General features: G+C 38.4%; 1 protein-coding gene across 2 annotated transcripts in view; it reads right to left on the bottom strand.

The window, feature by feature from the left end:
* The window catches only part of FBN2 (fibrillin 2), a 114,956-nt gene that overhangs the window by 36,653 nt on the left and 56,814 nt on the right, over window positions 1-21,489 (bottom strand). For both annotated transcript variants that reach the window (XM_021551872.4, XM_085567223.1), the window contains 14 exons: window positions 18,600-18,719; window positions 15,117-15,254; window positions 13,767-13,817; window positions 13,476-13,601; window positions 10,850-11,080; window positions 9,060-9,185; window positions 7,101-7,229; window positions 5,962-6,087; window positions 5,210-5,335; window positions 4,274-4,396; window positions 4,012-4,137; window positions 3,316-3,441; window positions 2,228-2,350; window positions 1,023-1,145 (listed from right to left, as the gene is read on the bottom strand). In XM_021551872.4, coding sequence (XP_021407547.4) covers window positions 1,023-1,145; window positions 2,228-2,350; window positions 3,316-3,441; window positions 4,012-4,137; window positions 4,274-4,396; window positions 5,210-5,335; window positions 5,962-6,087; window positions 7,101-7,229; window positions 9,060-9,185; window positions 10,850-11,080; window positions 13,476-13,601; window positions 13,767-13,817; window positions 15,117-15,254; window positions 18,600-18,719 — 1,794 coding nt within the window. The remainder of the gene's footprint in view (window positions 1-1,022; window positions 1,146-2,227; window positions 2,351-3,315; window positions 3,442-4,011; window positions 4,138-4,273; window positions 4,397-5,209; window positions 5,336-5,961; window positions 6,088-7,100; window positions 7,230-9,059; window positions 9,186-10,849; window positions 11,081-13,475; window positions 13,602-13,766; window positions 13,818-15,116; window positions 15,255-18,599; window positions 18,720-21,489) is intronic.

Genomic DNA, 21,489 nt, shown 5'->3' with positions numbered 1-21,489 from the left:
GGGCATTCATCATTGCAGTCATCATAAGAAATTGTGATTTTTTCAGGTATTCTTATAATTGTCCAAAAAAAATATTATATGCTTTCTTCATTTTATTAGTCCATAATTAGTATTATATCAGATTTTTAGAGAAACACAGAAGCTCAATATAAGGATAAAACATTGTGCTCATGAACCAAAAACTTGAAATACAAAAACCAAGTCATATTTGAAGGTCTTTATTCTCAAGTAAAATACCTTACACTATTAATCAGAAAACCCTGTTTCCAAGCTTTAAATTAATTTATATTTGTAATTAGCCAGTTAGTCAATAATAAATGCACTCATAGTAGTTTTCTAGATATTTCACTATGATTAGGATACATTCTCAGACCTAAATAGGCTGACCAAATACAGGATGTGTTAAAAGGTGAGAGCAGAGATAATGTTGCATCTCCACTCTGTACATGATAAAGATCAGAATAATCCAAGACAAGATTAACATCCAATATAAGATCTTTATACTTGATACAATATGTGCCAATTTATTTTGAGTCACTTCCTGTGTGAATAACAGCGTCCGTTCTCACCTACAAATTTAAATACAGAGACACAGGCAATGTTTTTTAACTGCAGCTTGTTTTTCTTTTTAAGAAGTCCTGTGTTAATGATCACATCCTGTTCTACTGGGTGCTGGGACAATAGATGATGCCAGAGAGAGGAACTGTAATTGAGCTGGCATTTGGTGTTCTTGAGCAGAGGCACTGCTGCAAGCAGGACATGCATGTTCCAAACAATTGACATGAAGATGAGGGGGAGGAAGAAGCAGCAGACAGGACCTTCCCCCCAAAAAATGGACCCAGTGGGTCCAGCTGGGACATGAATCAAAAGAACAATCAGGTGCCTCTGACAGGGAGCACCTTGATCTTAAATTACATTTTCACATTCATCGTCTTACACTGTGGGATTAAGTCTGATTCCCAGAGGTTCCATACAAGAGAAGAACCCCCAGGAACAAGTCAGGTGTCACAAAATCCCCTTACCAGAGCACGTAAAGCCATCTCCAGTGAATCCCTCTGCACAGGCACAGTGGTAGGAGCCCGGGCTGTTCACACACTGGGCATTGGCGCTGCACCGCTGGGTCCCGTTGGAGCATTCATCAAGATCTGCACATTGGGGTCAAAAAGTGTAGGCAGCAGCTTGGTAATTAGTAAACTGGCTGGTAATTAACTGCCGAGATAGCCAGCACCACTGCAAGCATGATTTATGTCTCCATAAATACACACATTTACTATTAGATGATACAGGGTTAATCTATAGTGACTTCATTTTAAAACGTCTTCCTTTAAATTACAACAGGTGAGACTGGGCAAAATATTTCTGAGCAGTTGATGGAATTCAGCTGGCTCATTACTTGGATGTTAATGTCCTGTTAATGAGCTTAAATTCAAAATAAGTTCTAAAAAAAAGAAACTGAACCAAAGAAATGTAGCAAGGTAAAAATCTGTCACTTATTTAGGAAGTCTCCCCAAGTAATAGAAGAAAGTGAAAACAATGCACTGCATGAGAGTTGAGACAAGCTATTCACTTGGATGTTAATATGTATGAAAGAAAAGAAGAAAAAAAGAAGAAGAAACAAGATGGTCACTTTTTTAGCACATTACATCAATAAAGCCTAATATTCCATAGAGCCCAAAATGTTCTGAAAACAAAAAGCAAATATTACAATCTCTTACAAACCAAACTGAAACATGAAGGCAAAGGAACATACAAAACTACAGCAGTCCAGCAAATGAAGATACAGGTTTCTCACCCCTCCAGTCCCAATCTGGTTTGTATCAGGGTTTATAAATCAGATAAATTATAAGACATTTACCAAAAAAATGTTTGAAGGACTGGAAATACCTTACTGACAGAAAACAATAAAATGAAATTTATTTAATTTATGGTTTTTTTTTTTATTTTGCACATTCTAGTAGGACTTGTATATAAACTTTGTAAAATACGTAGTTAATTCAGTAAGATGTTACAACATTATGTTTCTAAGACAGTAAAATTTTTTTTCTTAGAAAACCAAATCTGTTAAACATAAGAATCTTTCATACATGTCTATCCACATGATACAGCAGACAGAAGAATAATTCTTTGTTTCTAATGGACTAATCACACAGTCACATTACATGCTTTCAAAAAAAAAAAAAAAGAGTGGGGAGAGAGAGAAAAAACTCTTTGTTTTCCATGTACTTACCAATACACTTAATGCCATTTCCAACCCAACCTTCTCTGCAGCTGCATTTAAAACTTCCTGGCACGTTGACACAAGAGGCATGCATGTCACAGTTGTGAGCTCCAATTTCACACTCATTCACATCTACAAGCACAAAACAAACTATCAGTATTTACATCAGAATATTAAAAATCCTGTTTATTTTACGTATTTCCACTGTGAGGGTTTGCAGCCCTTTAAAAAACAAATGTTTAAGAACTTAGAATAATTCAAGCAAGCTATTTGGTATTCTGTATTAGTACAAAGGAGTTACAATTTCATTTTATTTTTGCTCTCTGTTTGCAAACATGACAATCAATCCACTTTCCTACAAGTGCTTTTCAGCATGAAATTAATACTCTTTTCCAGAAATATTAAATAGGCTGATTTTTTATGTTTAAAACTGGGATGAGTTCTTTGGGTGCACAGAGACTTTTCAGTCATAGAAATAATTATGCACCCATGGCCATAGCAGTTACAGAACAGATTCCTAAACACAAAATTGCAGGAGGAATTCTATCAGCTTCTCCTGGATGAGCCTGGATTCTTGAGAGCATGCAGGAGAAAAGATACAGCTTAAATATCACAGAACTTGTACAGTGATTATGAGTGACAACAGAACTGTAAAAATTGTTGGCAAAGGTTGAAGGATTTTTTTACTGGTTTTTTTTCCCCCCTTTTGTTCTTTCCTTGGACCACATGGCCATTTCCTGCAGCTTGAGCTGAGTTCATCCTCCAGGTACATGTGAAAAAGAGCACTGATAAAAAAACTTCCAACATAACTGCAGCCTTGCCACCCCAAGCCAAGTTCTGTAACATGGGTGTTCGCACAACCTGTGCTGCCAACATCTTTTAAATTAGTTTGTAAGGGGCCTCCAGCATTGATACTCCCTTTAAAACTTTGGCACATGCTAGCAGATGTGAAACACACACACACAAACACACACACATATATATATATACATATACATACACAGATACCAACTCTCTCTTGTGTGTAACACTTGTGCATTTATTTTACCTGGGAGCCAACCAAAATATGTGACACATTCACTGGAAATCTGTTTTACCTGTGCACCCTGTGGTTCCTTTCTTGACTGAATACCCAGCTTGACAGTGACAAATGAAGGAGCCTTTGGTGTTTTCACACTCCCCAAACATGCAGATGTTAGAATTCAAATCACATTCATTCACATCTGTAGGTGATTATAAATTAATTATTAGTTGGACATTACTGTCATTTTGGAACACTTTATTTCAGGTGAAAATTCCTACTATATGAAGTTGTAATGCATTTCAGATGTTCTACTCCGTAAATTCCCTAAAACAAGTAAGGCTAAATGTGTAGTCGAAATACTACTGTGGTAAAACAAATACCATTTGTTTTCACCTTTTTTTGGAATGCTAATTAAAGGAATATGAAACAAACTTTTTCTTACAAGACTCACTTAAAATCATTTTCTTAAAACATATTCGTGATCATAGTAATTTTCTTGCAAAGAAAAATTTTTGAAGTCCCCCTTCTGAACTCCTCATCTGATCCCTTCTCAATACACATATTCCATTATAGTAAAATCATACCAATGTTTTTTAACTATGGGATCTGTTTCATTGTTAAGGAGTTACCAAAAGGCATATAGATTTTTTTTCAATAATATATGTAATTTCAACACCCACTTTCAATGACGCAGTAGAAAGAACATCCCGAAACAAAACCTGAAGAATTTTCAAGACTTACACTAAGTTTTGTGCACACACCTACTTACCAACACAACTTTTCATGTCTATAGAAACCATAAATCCATCATAACAGAGACAGCGATATTCCCCTGGGATATTGCTACATTGCCCACCATCACAGATATCTGGATTGTTTTCACATTCATCAATATCTGAGGGAAAAAACAAAACAAAACAAAACAAAACAAAGCAGATAATAATTATGTCACTCTGGCATGGATGGGCTGGAACACTACTTTGATTTTGGCTGAAAGATAATGAGGGAGTTTTTCCAGTGTAAAAACCTACCTGCACATGTCCTGACATCTGGCATCAGAGCATAGCCATCACTGCAGCTGCACTCATAGCTGCCTTCTGAGTTAGTGCAGTGGGTGTCACAGCCTCCATTCATTATCATACACTCATCAATATCTGGAGAAGCAACGTTGATAGCAGTAAGTCTACTTCTTTAAGGAAAAAATAATATTCCCTTCACATCTTACATAAAGAAGTATATCAGTGTCTTCATTCTGAATTTTTAGTCTCATTCTACTGTCTCTGATTTATATTTTTTTCATCTTCCCCTCTTTCAACTGCTTTTTTCATCAGTGGGAGCAAGCTGGTAAGTTAAATATTGGGTTTGCTCCTGTGTATTGCTAGGGGTGTGAAAAAAAGCTCAAGAAACAAAGTTTGGAAAGGGGAAAAAAAGGGAAACCCAGAGAAACTTAAAGCTTGAAATGTAGCACAAATTCACAATTTTGCAAAAAAAATCCCCATAATAAGCAAATAGAAAGCCCTATCTGCACTGCTGTTCTCCTTTACATGGAATTGATGTGTTGGTAAATATATAATTCAGTATTATTATAGTGAAGGATTAAAGAGATGGTATGATAAGGAGAAAAAACTGAAAGATAAACCATCAATGCATGGAGCTTTTCTTGCCTGATCAAGAAATCTAAGTGTATTTTCTGGCTGTCACCTCAAACCTTTGATTTTAATAGAGTAGGACAGTAAGTATAATTTCAAAATATTCTGTGGAGCTCACTGCAGCAACCACCTTTTTATACCTTCTTTCTATTCCTTTATATTTCTGTATTCCCACAATAGCTCATGGTAGGCCTCAAAGCACACAAGAAGAAGCCCCGCTGATTTCCAAAGGGAAGGTATGAAGTTAAATAAAAGCAGGGACAGATGGAACAATGCAGCTGAAGCACGAAATGCCACATGTGGGTGCACAACACTTGCCTGTGCATGCCTGTCTGTCGGGAGTGGGCTGGTACCCAGAGTCACAGAAGCACTGGTAGGTCCCAACCATGTTCACACACCTCCCATTCCTGCAGAGGCTGTCGCTCAACGAGCACTCGTTTACATCTGGGGAAGAATTTGTTCAGATCAGCTGCAATTCAGGATATTTGCCAGCTTTAACAGCTCAGATTCCAGGAAGAATGAGAGGTAATATTTCAAACCAGTGGCTGTCAGGTTTATTCAATTTCTTTCTTGTTCTTGGCATGTTCCAGTTTGAGGAATAAAGTTCTGCACGCTGTGTTTGAGCTAGTGTCCAAAGATTTATCTTCTCTGAGTCAGGTCTGAGAGCATTAATTACAGAGTCTGCTGTGGGCATTAATTACCAAGAAAATAAGCCAAAGAGATAATATGCTTCTTTTTTGCCTATTTTTTTCTTTTTTTTTAATTCATCAGTTATGTAGGTTACGTGCTAAAAGGAGAGATGCATTTTTACACATGACAACACCGTTTTGTGACTGATTAAAGTTGCTCCAATGAGTTTTGAGTTTGCTAAATAATCCCTAAGAGACCTGGTAAAACACTCCTCTTTGTAGTCAACTGGCACTGGGGATTTTACAGGCTTTTAGTTTTTTATTTGAAGTTACAACATAAAGGAGGAACATCAGTTTGTTTAAGAGATTTCTGAGACCCCACTTTTGCCAAGGACTGACCATTCCTCAAACTAAAGATTATTTTCCTGAGTTGAAACTCACCCAAGCATTCCTCCTGGGATGGTGACAGCTCATGCCCCAGGGGACAGTCACAGTGAAAGCTGCCCTCAGTGTTCACACAGGTGCCACCTCTGCATAGCAGAGGGTTGCGTTCACACTCATCTATATCTGCAAAGAAACCATCAAAAATATTTAAGAGGCAACAAAGAGAAAAGCAATTCCCAGTGTCTACAAAATAAATCGTTTCATGGTGTTGCTCCTCTTCTCATGCTGCACAACAGAGCAAACCAAAAAATATATATCATTATGAACTCTATAGGTGAGTATTTTTTTTCTCTCAAGAAAAACCAGAAATTCATCATTTAACATTAGATATACAAGAAAACACGGAACACAAGCAAAGGCAGAAAATTTTTGGATATTGTTCTTTAGAACAGTGTATTAATGTGATGTGTATATATTTTTAAATTGCTTAAGGCAGTAAGACACCTGTTCATGTATGCACTGAAATTCCTGTCTGTGGATGCAGTTATGGTGGATGTTTGTGTATCAACTTTTGCCTAAATGGCTCCTCAGTTTGGTAACTCCTGTCTGTGCCATGGTGTGGCTGGGAAATATTCGGGCTACAACTCATAAAGGCATTCCTGTGCTCCCAGAAAAGTCTACAAGCATCAGAATTTGCAGGAAAACAAGAAAAGGTGACAGAAGCCCAAGTCAAGGTAGTTAAACACCTTTTGGTGTCTCCAGACCTACTCTTACAACTTTAAACAGATTGAAGAGCTGTATTTTTTTTTCAGGAAATGCTGTGAGAAGTTCTTGAGTCCTAGAAGAAGCAATAAAAAGGGACTGACACCACTTTTGAAACACCAGGTTTCTATTCCTAGCTTTACCAAGTATTTGCATGCTCCATTAGCAATTTTTAAATTAATTGGGTCAAGAGTTGCTGCCATCCTAAAACACCTGTACAGAGTAAGCGTCTCTTAAGAATGTAAGTAATTAGTAGAAAGAACAAGCAAGGGTGTATACTTAATTCACTTATCTGTCTCTATAAACTGCATATCTGACCCATTTGCTCATGAAGTCACAATAATGACACATCTGAAGGGTTCAGTGTGGCAGCTCAGAGAACAGCCAGGCTTTGCACAGCAGAGGAGACTCCAGGGCATCCTGGCAAAACTTACCCATGCAGTTCTTCATCATCATAAATCCACTTTCATAGCCATCAAAGCACTCACACTCAAAGCTGCCAGGAGTGTTGACACAAGTGCCACTTCCACACAAGTCTGGGGAGATCCTGCACTCATCAATGTCTGTTTCATAGCAGTGGAGATGTAGAAAAATAAAACTGGGTTTAAGGTTATCACGCTTTTACAGAAAAAAAATGTCACTGTCAATTAAGTCTACAGAAACCATATACAGTATGCAAATCAACAGAGAAAAAAATAATTACGTATAGAATGATCTGATTAAGTGAAACAGCTCATGGAAGATTTGTAAGGCTGAGTGTTCAGAGCTCTCAGGCCATAGTAAACTACGTATCAAGTTTGCTTCTATTAAGTATAATTTAAGGGTAAATTCTTAAGGAAATAACTAGGTGTAAGACATTCCAAGACATCATTTCTACAGAGGTATCAACTGAATCCATTACTACAATGCCATTGATTATAATTTGATTATTATGAACATATTTATCCAGTAATAGCATTATAAGTTTATACACACCCTCCCTATTAGGAATCAGCTCCTATCAAAGCTAGATTTACAGTTCACTGGTTGTCTTGTTAGTTAAGTTTGAATTAAACCCACTGCGGAAACCTATAGCAGAAAAGACAGAAGAGCTCTTTTTAACTCACACTGGTAGTGAGTCAGAAACCTAAGGAGGAATTTTAATGTGGATATGATCCAGTGAAACAAGTTAGTGTGGCAGGAGAGGCCTTTGTGTCACTGCCCATGGACAGGTTTCTGCTGGGTGAGGACAGCCAGTCCTCGCAGATGTGTGCAGGTGTCAGACCCACGTGGCAGATCTGGCACATTACTTGAGAATCTGGGCTCCTGCAAACTTTATAAAACAACTTCTTGCTGATATAAAACAAGCAAAAAAGTCACCTATTTCAGAAAACCTGTTTCTCCACAGCTGCTCAGTGGTGTAATTCCACCACCACAGAACAGAAGGGGAATAAAAAAAATAAAGCTTTTGCAGGGAGTTTTCTGACCTATTCTGGTTAGTTTAGGAATAAAGTTTATAAAATGCATTCTTCATCAATGCAATCACTGTAAAAACAAGGAAATCACCAGTTAGGGCAACGTTAGCATCCAGACCAACCTCAGTGAACATGCCTTACCACCCACACTTCACAGTTATTACTCAGACACACTCATGGACGCCTGTAACAAAACCTCCTTCATTTTCAGCACAGAGCCAGCCACCCACAACGCAGGCATCCAAATTCCCACAGCCACAGAACTGTCGTGCTTATCTTCAGATTTTCCAGACAGTAAAGAGCAAGATCCTAAACTTGTAAATTAAACACACGTGTCTGTCTCTTCCTGAGTTAACGTTGCACTGGTGTCAGAATTGCTGAGGTGCTCTTGTGTGTTCTCAGCCATCAAATCTAAATGAAAATTAACTTGCAGTTTCTAAATTAATTTGGTAATATAATGACCAGAGAATAAGGAACATAAGATAATCTCTGTGTTAGAACATTAAACTTGGCTTTGCTGGTGATCCTTATTGGTTTTTCAGGTTGTACTGATACAGCATGACCTAAGCACCTTAAACAACAATTACAAAAATCAAAAATGTTGTATTTATTAAATAATCCGTTTCTGAAAGGGAAACTTGAAACTGTTGGCCATTTTGTCCAAAGATTAAGCTCTTAGAAAGTGAAGGAAACTAATGGCATTAGATTTCCAGATCACCAAGCTATGCCACAAGAGCAAGCTTCTTTAAAAAGCTCCACAGATGTGGTGCCGTCCCCATCACTGGATGTTTCCAAGACTGCCAGGGTGCTAGATAATTTCATCTGGGCTCCCTTTCTCCACAACACCTTGAAGGAACAATTTGGTCTTCTCAGGTCTTTTTCAACCAGGACTACTCCATTATTCCAGAGAAAACTGTGGAAAATGCAAGGCTTACTCACCTGTACAGTTTCTTTCCTCCATATCTAAAGTGAACCCACTGTTGCATCTGCATTTGAAACTTCCAATTGTGTTTCTACATTTACCATTCATGCACATGCCAGGGAACACTTTACATTCATTGATATCTAGGAATAAAAACAAAGAAAGTAATTAAGAAATTCTTAAGCACAGAGATACATGGAATCAACAGGAATTTCCTCTTCCTTCTTACCAACTGCACTCTGTGAAATAATTTGCTGAGGCGATGACCTTAACTGAGAATCAACTTCAACAAAACAAACAAACATCTCTCTCCCACTTATTTCTGTGAATGGCACACCATAGTGGTCCAAATAAAAAAAAAACCAGAAACAGGAAGCCAAACCTCAGAAAATCTCAGTCTAGACAAGATTTATTAAATAATTAATTTCTTAAATTAAACAAATGTTGGTAAAATTATTGTTGCTGCTGTTGTTGTTATTATTTTCCTTATTTCTTTAGTAAATCACCAATGAAAATCAAGAGCTTTGCCTGAGAGTAAACAACTCCTGAAAAGCAGAGCTTAATTATGGTGAAGCAGAGGTTTCACCTGTTACAGCTTTCTAAAGCAGCTCAAAATAATCCAAGACAAATGCTTCAGAATCTATCCTTAAAAAAAATAAAAACCCTAACAAATTTCTGGATCACCTGAGCTTCTGGACAAAGAAAAACAGCTTTTCTTCTCAGATTTTAGTCATCTGAAGTAACTTGTGTCTGGTCTCTTAATATCTTCCAGCCTATTCTGTTTTGCTGTTGCTCTACAGGAGGTGGGGCTATCAAAAACTGGACAAAATACTTTTATTCACTCTTTTATCACTGCAGATCCTTGTTGTCACTGCCCTCATGATCATAACACAACAGACACTCTCTCCTTTTAATCATACACTTATTTTGCAAACCAGAGAAAGAACCCATCCTTCTTCAGTCTCCCAGAGAGGCCTGGTCAAATTTTAGTAATATTTTATATTTACATCTGAAATAACTGATTTCAGTGACCATCTGATGCTCAGTTCACTGCCTGCAAAGCACTACCTTAAAAAACATGCATATTTTGCACTATTCTTGTAATTGAGAGCTCCTCTCCTTTCAGGAATTTCCTTCTCCTCCCTACCCAATTCAGACTTTGCAACTTTTGCTCTCAAGCTCCCATGAACACAGAGAATCCCCCCACCTGTACCATCAGCTCTTTCAGGCAAATACCTATGTCCCATCTCTCAGGCACACTCAGCAAGCAGCCTCAAACCCAGGAATTTCCTCAGGATACCCTCTCAGACGCACCCACAGTTAATCCTCAGACACCAGAACTGATGCCTTAGGATTTAGCTTTTGTATTTTTCAGATCCTGTACTGCTTCAGTGCATAACTCTAAAACCCCCATAGCCTGTCAACTACTGCTCTCCCATTTTATTCAGGCAAAACAATTCCTCTCTGGGCCTGAAATTCAAGGACACCTTACTGCCCCAGAGACATAAACAATTGTCAAAATTTGCGGGGGGCCAAACTTAAGAGTAAATTACAATTACCTGAAGCTGTAATTGGAGGATTCAGCCCTAAACGGAATCATGATCGTTTCCCATCTTGGCTGTAGCCTCTCTCAGAGGCTTTTGACTATTTTGACAAGTTCAATAAACACCCACTTTTATTCTTTTAATCTTGTCTTGCCTCAGTGGCGGGCAGCCACTCCAAGGCATCGCTGCCATCAGCTCTTTCAGACCAATGCCTTTATCCATCTCGCCCACCATACCCCACAGGCAGAAGAAGGGAGGCTCACCTTTGTAGAACGGCCTTCCAGTGAGAACATCGCCCCGGTTGGAGAAGCCGGGGCCCCTGGGGCACAGGTCCTGGTGTTCCTGGGAGCCGGGCGCGGGGCAGCGCTGGCAGCCGGAGGAGCCCCAGGCAGCTCCCACGGCACAGCAGCAGGAATCCATCCTCAGCCTGCCGGGCACTGCCTGCACACACTCCTCCTCCTCCCACCGCAGGTAGCACGGCTCCATGCGAATATCTGCATTCAACAACAAATAATTTGTCCTTCCACTCCGCTGCTTCTCAGGCTAGCAGACCTCAGCCGGAGTTGACTTACGAGACAAGCCCTGGGTGCTGTGATTAACACCACCAGCATTATTTAACTAAAATGAACCCTGGGTACTGTGATTAACACCACCAGCATTATTTAACTAAAATGAACCCTGGGTACTGTGATTAACACCACCAGCATTATTTAACTAAAATGAACCCTGGGTACTGTGATTAACACCACCAGCATTATTTAACTAAAATGAACCCTGGGTACTGTTGATTAACACCACCAGTATTTTTTAGCCAAAATGACCCCTAGGTACTGTGATTAACACCACCAGTATCATTTAGCTAAAAACAGACTTCAAAGGTGCTTATGCCAGCTCTGCACAACCTTGTGTAGTTATCTACAAAGCATGTATCAATTTAAGAAAATTTCCTAACAGCCGCTGATGCCTTTGGATTTTACTTTGTGTGTTTCTCATGTATTTTTATGTAATCCTGCAATTCTGCAGTGTATAGCTCTAAACTCCATATACATTTTTGGTCAGACACAACAATTCCTCTCCAGGCCTGAGAATCAAGGACACCTCACTGTCTCAGATACCAAGAAGTGTAAACACAAGTAATTTGTTTGCGGGGAGCAAGCATGCGGTAAATGACTTCATTACCTGAAGCTGTAATTAAAGATTAACCCCTGATATGCAACTGGACCAAACTTATAAAAGTATAAAAACCCGTGGCCTGTCATCCATTTTGGGTGCAGCCGCTGGGGGGGTTTGTCTGTCTTCAGGAAGTGTACCTGAAGGCACTTCAATAAATATAACTGCTTTTTATCCCCTTAATTTTGTCTGGCCTCTGTTTTTATGCAGCCCTGGAAAAGGCATCAGTTTCCTCACGAAGAGGCCTGTTTGTGGGGTATTTTAGAGGAAACCCTCCAAGCTGAGCCCTGGGCCCTGGCAAAGCCCTGGCCCTTGCTGGCTGGGACATGTGCCATCAGATCCTGGAGTTTCTGTGCTAAAAATACAACCAATTCACTTCGACTTGGGGATTTGGGCCTAAAAAAGCTGGACCCACTTTCGGGGTGAATTTGGAGAGCCCAGCTACAGGTGTAGGATATTCCCAAATTGCTGGGAAGTTTTCTCCAGGTTCTCATTATGACAGAGGCTCCCCAGTAACTGAGAATCTGGCTGATGATGACGTATTTAGGCAATTGGGGGTGTACTGTCCTCAATCATTACCCTTTCTCTCATATAATAATAATTAGGTGCATTACCTTGCTTACTTTTGCTTGTTGCTAAAGCCAAGCATTTAGTTTTACTGGATGCATTATTCTTTGTGTTGCCTTTACATTCTTAGTAAAATAAAACCACTCTTTCCATTGGTGTCTGTGTTTTTTAAATCACCCCTGTCAATTGGCAGAACACAAGCACGCATTAAAATCAACTCCTGCTCACGACTGCATTTCTGCACAATGTTCAGCCATTTGAAGTTGCTAGTGTTGCCCTGTAGTTAAATTTCTGCATCTTTCCCATGCCACATAAAAGTACAAGAATTTATGCTGCTGTCTCCCAGTATCAAGATAAACACATGTATTTCTTTACTGTACCAAGTATTCTCACTTATAAAATGACCCTTATATTTGATGGGACAAACACATCTATTTTTTTATTGTACCAGGTAATCTGACTTATTTATGATAAAATTATCTTTTTGTGGCTTTTGTGGTTAAAAAAGAAAAAAAATTAAATGGTAAAAAAAAGATATATTTTTTTAAAATCCTCCCTGTATTTATGTTACTGAATTAATTTAATACTGCAGTGAATACAGATTAAAAACAAAAAAGCCGACTGTTGTTAGGCTTACTGTAATACCAGTTAGAAGGAAAATACAGTAAGTTTCCAGAAAAGTTAATTATGGCTATTATACTCAAAGGTCCATCCCATTAGCAGCAAAGCAGGTCAACCAGAAGACAAATTAACCAAGTGTGCAGGCAAAAATCTTGTACTTGTGTACTCGAATGTCAGGAAAAGAACCACACACTGGCCTGTGCACTGGAAAAAAAAGGACTAATTTGCACCAGCATATTTGTGCTCACCATCCATCACCCGGGACACTGCAGCTCCTGAACGAGAGTCAGAGCAGGGACAGCACTTTAGCACAGCCTACTGACTGCACTGAGGGCAAAACAAGCCTCAAAACAAACTCATATTCCTCGAAGGAATTAGCAGCTCTTCACTTTACTGGCACAGATATTTGATATCTAGGCAGGCGCATTATCTGGGATAATTCAGAAATAAACCATGCTTTCCTTCCAGCCCTTTGAAGAAGGATTTTGGACAGCTGTGGGACACAGCTGTGAGAGTGGGGTGTGCTCTTACCTAAACACACTCGCCCTGTTCCATCCAGGGTCAGCCCCTCGGGACACTCGCAGTGGAAGGAGCCTCTGCTGTTGATGCAACGCCCATTGGGACAAACCCCAGGGAAAACCTCGCACTCGTTCACGTCTGTTTGGGACACAGAGAGTTCAGTTACCTGCTGGCTCCAAGGGGAGAGCTTCAGCTTCATGGAGAATTTTAAATGACAGGAAAGAAACAGCACAATAAATCCCCTTTTATCACATTTTCAAGGCAGGGGGAAAAGTACGTCTTAGTAAGACACAAAAACTTCACCTTCACAGGTAACACCCTTCACTCTGGCAAGTCCTCTTGGGCAAGCTGTGTCTGAAATCAAAGGCAGAAAGATATTGTGACTGCTTTAGAGGGACAGGAAGGCAGGAGCAGAACATTTAAAAATATATGTATGTTCAGAATTCGCTAATAATTTTGCTGTGTAAGTGGGGAGTGCTTAGGCGTCAATCAATAAAAGTATTGACTCATACATGCTGTTTAAACTAAGTAAACAGCTGAGGAAATTAATCTTAAAATGTTACTTTCTCATGTGCTTTCCTTAGTGAAATTCTCAGCATCTAATCACATCAGTCCCTGCACTCCCATGTAGATAAAAGGTAAAAATCCTTCAAGAGGCCTGAAGATTTGAAACTGTAGAAATGTCAATTATCAGCTTTTCTCCCCCATCAAAGCGTAATAATGGATCTGAGCAATGAGATTACTTTAAGAGATGCATGTAGAATGTAGCATCATATAATGATTTCAGAGTTTGCTGTAATTTAACTAGCTGTGGAATAGGAAATTCAGAGCCCAAACACACCCAATCTGAGCTAATTATCTTTCTATATTGATTAGATTTTGATCAGTTTTACCAGTCTAACCTGACCGTGCTGCTTCCTGCAGTCCAAAGGAATATCCTTGCTGCACTGCACAGTTTAGAGCTCTGCTGGATGCTGCTTGCACTCTGCTTGTTAGGGGGGATACATGTGCCCACAGTTATTGTTCCAATTAAAAATGAGAGGCTAAAACATCTTGACACCAGTTCAGCTGCCAGTGGCACTTTTTAAACCATAAAGGGATCAAGATTTTTGCCATAAACTAGAGTACAGTTAGCACTGCTGCTTCCAGCTTCCACAACTAGTCCTGCAGTCTAACAGCAGTCAATAATGGTACACAAGCTACATGTTTGAAAAGAGCTGGGAAAAAAGTGTTAACAGCCCACAACATAAAAATGAATTTCACCAGATATTTCACTTTACTGTTTCAGTGCTTTACCTCCCTATCCCAATCAATACATAGTCCTTGTGGAGATGAAACATATTGTAGCCATTAAGAAGTTTATTCACATGTTATTTCCTGATATGCTTCAAAGTTATTAGAATGACCCCTGATGGTGCAGATTACAAGTCTAAAATAGGTAACTTCTAAAGAAGACAACTTCTTTTCATAGGTTTTTGGGAGCAGGGGTTGGGTTTGGTGTTTTTTTTGGTTTGTTGGTTGGTTTTTTTATTTCGTTTTTTGGAGATGTTTTGTTGTTTGTTTTTTTTTTTTTTTTTAATATACAGAGATGATAAGAATCTACTAGTGACACTTATTCCCTTCTGCCAAAAGGTGCAGGATGCTGGAGCATACCCAATTCACACCGTTCACATGGGCTGCCCCAGGCTGCTCCTAAAGTAGCACAGCACTCAGATTTCAGCGTGGCACCATTGATGTTGACTTCACAGCGGCTGTCTCGGATATTAAGCCAACAAGTCCCCTTCAGGCTGTCTGCAGCAGAACAGAAAGCAAAAAACAATACAGAATTGTCACAGCCAGAAGAGCTGGCGTGCCATGTCCATGACAGCAGCAGGCAGAGTACCAAAGGAGCACAGGCTCTCTTTAAAAAGAAAAAGCTTCCATAAGAGTAATTTCATACACATTTTAGTTTAGAGCTGGTGTAAAGAGATAGCAATATCACTGAAAGTGACCAACAAACCACACTGCCTGAGACATTTTTCAGTCCAGGTCCCACAGCTGGCAGAGGTCTTCCAGACACTGCAGTGAATTTAATAATTTATTTCAGCTAGTGGCTGATCCATTTAAAATACACAAAACCAGAGATCTTGATGTGGGACTCCCTTTCCCAAGTGGAGGCCTGAACCCTTTCTGAAATGCAGCTCGTCTCTCTTGAAGGGAAGCCCTCAAGAGAAGGAAGCAAGGAAGTTAAAAAAACCCAAAAAACAAAAAAAATGTGGTGAGTAGGAGTGTTCTATATTATTTTAGGGGTCTGGTTCTGCTGCTGCATTAATTACACTTTAAAAAATCAATCAGACCTCGAATCAGGTACATACTTTGTAAGTTTTACCTTCAACACCTTTGCACTTCCCTGCCTTAACAAGGTTGCTCTCAAATGGTGCAACATTTCTTGAGACAGGATTGTAAAGTCAGACCCAAAATGGGAGAACAGCCTGGGCAGGGTTTAAATGTAGGTGCATACTCAAGAGTTCAAAGTGACTGAGACAAATTTAGTTTGAAGAATAATGAAGGGAGAATAGGATTTGGGTTTAAGATTTACATGCACTGTATGTGCAAAAAGCCAGACATATTACCAATACCTCATGTTCAGGAACAACGTGCTTGAGACAGAATCATTCCAACTTATTTTCTTCCAAACAGCTTCAACTTTTCTACCAAGTTGTCATCCTAAAAAATGATGTGTACCGCAGGGAGCACAACCTTGCTTTTGTTAAAGCAACAGGAAAAAAGCCCTCACCCAATAATGTAAGTGAAATCAGCCCCAGAAACTGGGGAGGGTATTTCATTAACAATTAAGTGTAAAACAATTGTATTATTTAGGTTAACATTGGTCTCAAACATGTGGGACAGAGCTCAACACTTGAACAAGTGCATAAATACAGAGCTCAACATTATTTCCTTTTACTTGCCTACTTTATAGGAGTGAAAAATCAAAATCAATGTCTCAAAAATTATTTAATTTCTACAAAATTAGCAGGTGCTTCTGCTCACAAGAACTGCATCCACACTATCCTGCCAAAGTCTGCTTGTCTTATCCTTTTCAGGGTATTCCTTTATTTTGCATCATCTCTTTTGTCCAGACAGAAATCGTTGATGAAAATGTTATTATCCAACATCAAAGCATTCCTTCTGTTACTCTTATCTCTTTGATTCCAACTTGAAGAAGAATATATGCATTCTACAGGCAGATGGCATTGTACTTACTGTGCACTGTATGTACTCCAAAAACCTTGACTAAAATATGTGTTAAAAGCATGTAAAAGTGTGTATTTCAAACAGCACAAATGGCAGTAGCCCTAAGGTATAGGCAATTCCCAAAATAGCAATGAAACGCTTGTATACTTCAAATATGCTTCAAAAACAATTCCCCTTTTTTTCCCCTACATGAGCATGGTCTTAATATTGCAAAACCTGCTCAAGGGCAAGAAAAGTATGTCAACATCATTGCTGAAAGTTTTTATTATAACTGCTGAACTTACAACTCTGATTTGCTGAAGGTTTGAGCTCAAATCTGAGTGCAAATTACTGTAATTTGAGCAAGGGCTTTTTCTCTCTCTGCCCAGGAAAGCTCATAGAAAGAGACAAATGGCTAATGTCTATGCTGAATAATGTGGTGCTGATTCTGGTTCTGACATGACATAAAATTTGAAATTTAAAAAAAAAACCAAAAAAACAACTTGTCAGAATAGAACATTACCTTACTTTGGTCATTCCTATGCAGAACACAAAAAAATCCTAAGCCTCAATACTTTTTTAGCCCTTCATATATGTTTAGGAATAAGATATGTGTTACAGCAGTGCTTTACAGAAGCACTGTAGAATCTGTTAAAAAAAAAAAAGGACCAATAAATTTAAGTTTTTCTCTATAGGGGTAATGGAGGAAAACCAACTTGAGATTTAAAATGGCATACATTGGATAAAAACACTTTTGAGTTTTTCTACACAGTTAGTCACCTTTAATCTCCAGCCCCTCACTCATTTTTCAATAACCCAGCCTGCCTCCTCTCATTGCTTCCAATGCCAATAAAATATTGACCAAGGTGGAAAGACTGAGCTTTAGCAGTAAAAATCTGTATGTCTTGCATTAGCTCTACTTCTGACCCTTCTGTCTTAACATATTCACACTTGTAGTGGAAAAAAATCTCCTGAGACAATTTTTGTCAACATGAAAAACTAATCATTAGGTTCACAGGAGGTAGTTGGATCCTGTTCTTCCATTTTTATCTGACTACTCAGCTAATTTTTTTTTGGTTTTTTATGTTATGTATCACTGCTATTCAGGCCAAATGGGACCTCATACTGTAAACAACAAAAACGCAACAAAAACCATTTGTAAAGTAAATCCAGAACACTTATAATTAGGTTCTTGGTGAACTTGTGGTCCCTTCAGATAGAAGAACACAAGATTAAAAATAAGAGGTACAAAAAGCATAGGTTAATGTGGTTATATCAAGAATTTTGCACAACATGAAAATTACAAAATCAATAATAAACTTCACCAGCCAGTAATGCTACAAGAAAATATAAAAGAAAACTTAGACACAAAAATAATATTCACTTAAAAAATATATTAAGGCATGGAAGAAGTCCATAATTAAATAGAAGCTCGGGTCTTTGCATTCATTTTTCCATCTTAAGAAAATCCTGAGAAGAAAATGCAAATGAGAAACGCCAAACAAATCCATATAAAAACAAAAATTAGCATCACCCACTTAATAATGACACCCACTTATTAATGACACTGCAATACAGCTGGAGCACTGCACATATCCTACAATAATTTCAATTATGCTACACAAAAAATATGAAACAATGGCAGCTTATGAACACCTGCAAAGTACAGAAGACTGCGAGCCTTCTGAATTTTCTTAGAAAGCCAAGGTAAAAAAAAACTCATTAAAGAATGTCTTTCAGAGATAATGCCACTGACATCCTGCAGACAACTGTTGCTGCTTACTCCAATAAAATCTCTGCAGTGTTCTGCTTTTTTTTTTTCCCAAAAGAATCCTCAAAGGATGCTAACATTTTTAGATAAGTGTAGAATATATATATCTATTTTTTTTTTTTTAAGGGAAAACAAAAGGAAGAAACACCCACCAATACAAATCAGTCCTGTAGGGTCCAACTTGCTGCCAGATGAACATTCACAGTGGAACGACCCAAGGTTGTTCCTGCAGGCACCATTGACACATGGGCTGCTTTCACATTCATTTATATCTGTAATCCAGAAACAAAAGGCATTATTAGAACTACAGAGTGCTTCTGGGAAGTAGTACACAGTAATTTATACTCCCTAAATGCTGTTGTGGACTGTGAGGGGCCAGGACTGCCTGAAATATTTGCCCATCCTCTCCTCCCAGCAAGACATTCAAAAGATACAGGGACAGCCAGGTAGCCTGTATTTAGAAGTGCACATATCTTGGAGGTGTTAATTAAATGGCACTTTTCTACAAGGACAATTAATTTCCAACACCATGGGCCACAAAGTTCTCCAGCATCAATTACAACTGTTCTGTGAGAAAAAAAACCCTCTTTTTTCACAGAATGAAAATGCATTCCCAGCCACACCACGCAGAGCACAAACAAAGCCCTCATTGTTTCTGCCATTTATGGCTCCATGAGAAGAATTAAGAAAACCCTGTCGGAAGCAAAATATCACAATGCTGGCTGCAATTCTCTAGTTATGGAAACGTTGAAGAAATAGCAGTTTAATTGCAATACTGTAAATGGTACTTCTTTTTAGCCCCAAAATCCTGTTTATTGTCCCTGTGAGGTTTTAAAACTTGTTCACATGCAAGAATAGGACCCCTGCAAACAGCATTATTTGCGGATTTTTTTAAGTGAAATCAGTTTTAAGATTGAAACTGTAAAACACACTCTCTCCAAGAACTGTTGATGCATATCCACCATTTCTTTCTGAACCCAACCAATTTATTTTATTTATATTCATCCTGAATCAAGCCATACATTCTAATCCAGCCAGTTCCCTCTGGCAGACTTGAAGTAAAAAATGTTGAGTTGCTTGCTTATATTTGCAAGTAGTGCTTGAGGAATATCTTGTAGTATCTATAAATTAAACCATCTTAATTTAAATTAATTATAACCTAATGTCATATCTAGCTAAGCAGTAGGGTTATTAATAGCATCAAGAGATCATTTTCAAGACAAAGTGACATGTCCTTCATATTTTTTTTTCAAGTTTTCTAAGAGGTTCAATTTGCTATTTTGTTATAATGCATCAAGCTTTCATTTCATTAGAGATGTGCATCACAGGAAGAAATGCATTTCCAAATATATATATAATAATATGCATGTATTAATTAGAAAAAAAAAAAAATAAAGCAAGGTAGAGAGAGATAAAAATGCCCAGAATCAGTAAACTTTGGAAACTGTGATGAATCTCTTCATGCCAAAACAAGAATTTAATTTAAAAGCCAGCTTTCACAGATCCTTTCCTTAATGGACTTATCTACAAAGAGCAAACAGGACTTGTCCTGGACTGTCAGCTACTTTCTGAACAACGAAAGGGCTTTATGTTTCTGAAGCCTGATTTTAAAATGTGGATTGCCCATTTTACAGATTAATTATACACAGCGACACGGATGTAAAATCTAAGAGGCTTCATCAGGTCAAGACAATGTGCCTTATTGTTAGTTCTGACAGAATAAACTCCCAAGTCCCTCTGCTTCAAAGCTGGCAATCCAGAGTCCTCACCAGCAATTATCTGCTCTGCACCAAGGAATTCTCCTCCCTGTGGATATATTTTATATTATATTACCTCAGTTTTTAAGTTTTTATTACCCAGGGAATGCTACCTGCCTCTGTTGCTTCCCACTCTCTGGCTTCCCCAGGCAGCAATACCTGGTGGTGGGGAGAGCTCTCTGCTGCTTTTGCAGAGAAACAAAAATGGTTCCTAAAATCAAAAATCACTCAGACACAAAAAAAAAAAAAAAAAAAAAAAAAAAAAAAAAAAGTAATCTTAAGTGTCTACTTTATGTCAAATAATCCTCTGAATAGAAATGCTCTGGGACAAAGACACGCTTTTGCTTCCTCTCCATCTGCCATCTCGCTTTCAGAAGTTTGTCTAGCTTTAAAAAAAAGTGAGAAAAAATTGAAAAGACAGGACAAACAAAACTGAAGTGATGTAGTCTCTGTGCAAATAATCACGAGTGTTCCTCCCTTCTTTTACTAAGTTGCAATGTGAGAGAAATTTCCATGAGGGACCAGGCATCATCTGTGAAGGTACTTAAAGCTGAAAATGGGTGATTTTCATGTCAAGTGTCACACTGTTTTAACAGCTGGCAGCTGACCTCAAACAGAGGATTGCACAGACACAATCAATGCACAAGACAAAATAAAAGCAGACAGGTGCCACTGTCTAAATCATCACTTCAAGAAGATGCATGAAAATTAAACTGCTTCATATTTATGGGGGCAATACAAGATTATCGTGCCTATCTTTGATTTTCCCTGGCATTTAGCAAAGTGGGATTACAGCTAGTTTTCTTCTAAGAAAAGACATTTTTTGTTTCCAATTTTCAGAGTTTAAACAAAAACCTGACAAAAATAATTGAGGGCCACGCTTGGAAGACAATGTCCCTGAAATTCCAAAAAAAGAAGCAAGTAAGTGGAGATAGAAAGGCTAAAATTCAATAGCTTTTGAAAAGCAAAGTCAGCTCTCTTGGCTTCCTTGGCCATGCTTTAGGTCTTTCTGCATTTGATATGCTTTATCACTATGCTAAGTAAGAAGAAAAAAAAGAAGCAACCCCCCAAGCCAAATAAATTTGGATAGCAATAGTCTGATAATAGTGCATTGACTGCATCCCAAAATCACCATCCAGGAAAGAAAATAAAATTAAAAGATTATATTAAGTGCATTTCAGCATGACTGCACTGCCGAATCAAGTGAAAAAGTATTATATGCCCAATGTAAACAAAATCCAAAAATTGTTTCCCTACAGCTTTTCACAATAATACTAAATTGGTA

The sequence above is a fragment of the Lonchura striata genome, chromosome Z, assembly GCF_050655825.1.
Source record: "Lonchura striata isolate lonStrDom1 chromosome Z, ASM5065582v1, whole genome shotgun sequence".
Taxonomy (NCBI): domain Eukaryota; kingdom Metazoa; phylum Chordata; class Aves; order Passeriformes; family Estrildidae; genus Lonchura; species Lonchura striata.
Note: the sequence above shows the minus strand (reverse complement) of the source record. Positions and strands in the feature narration are given on the sequence as shown.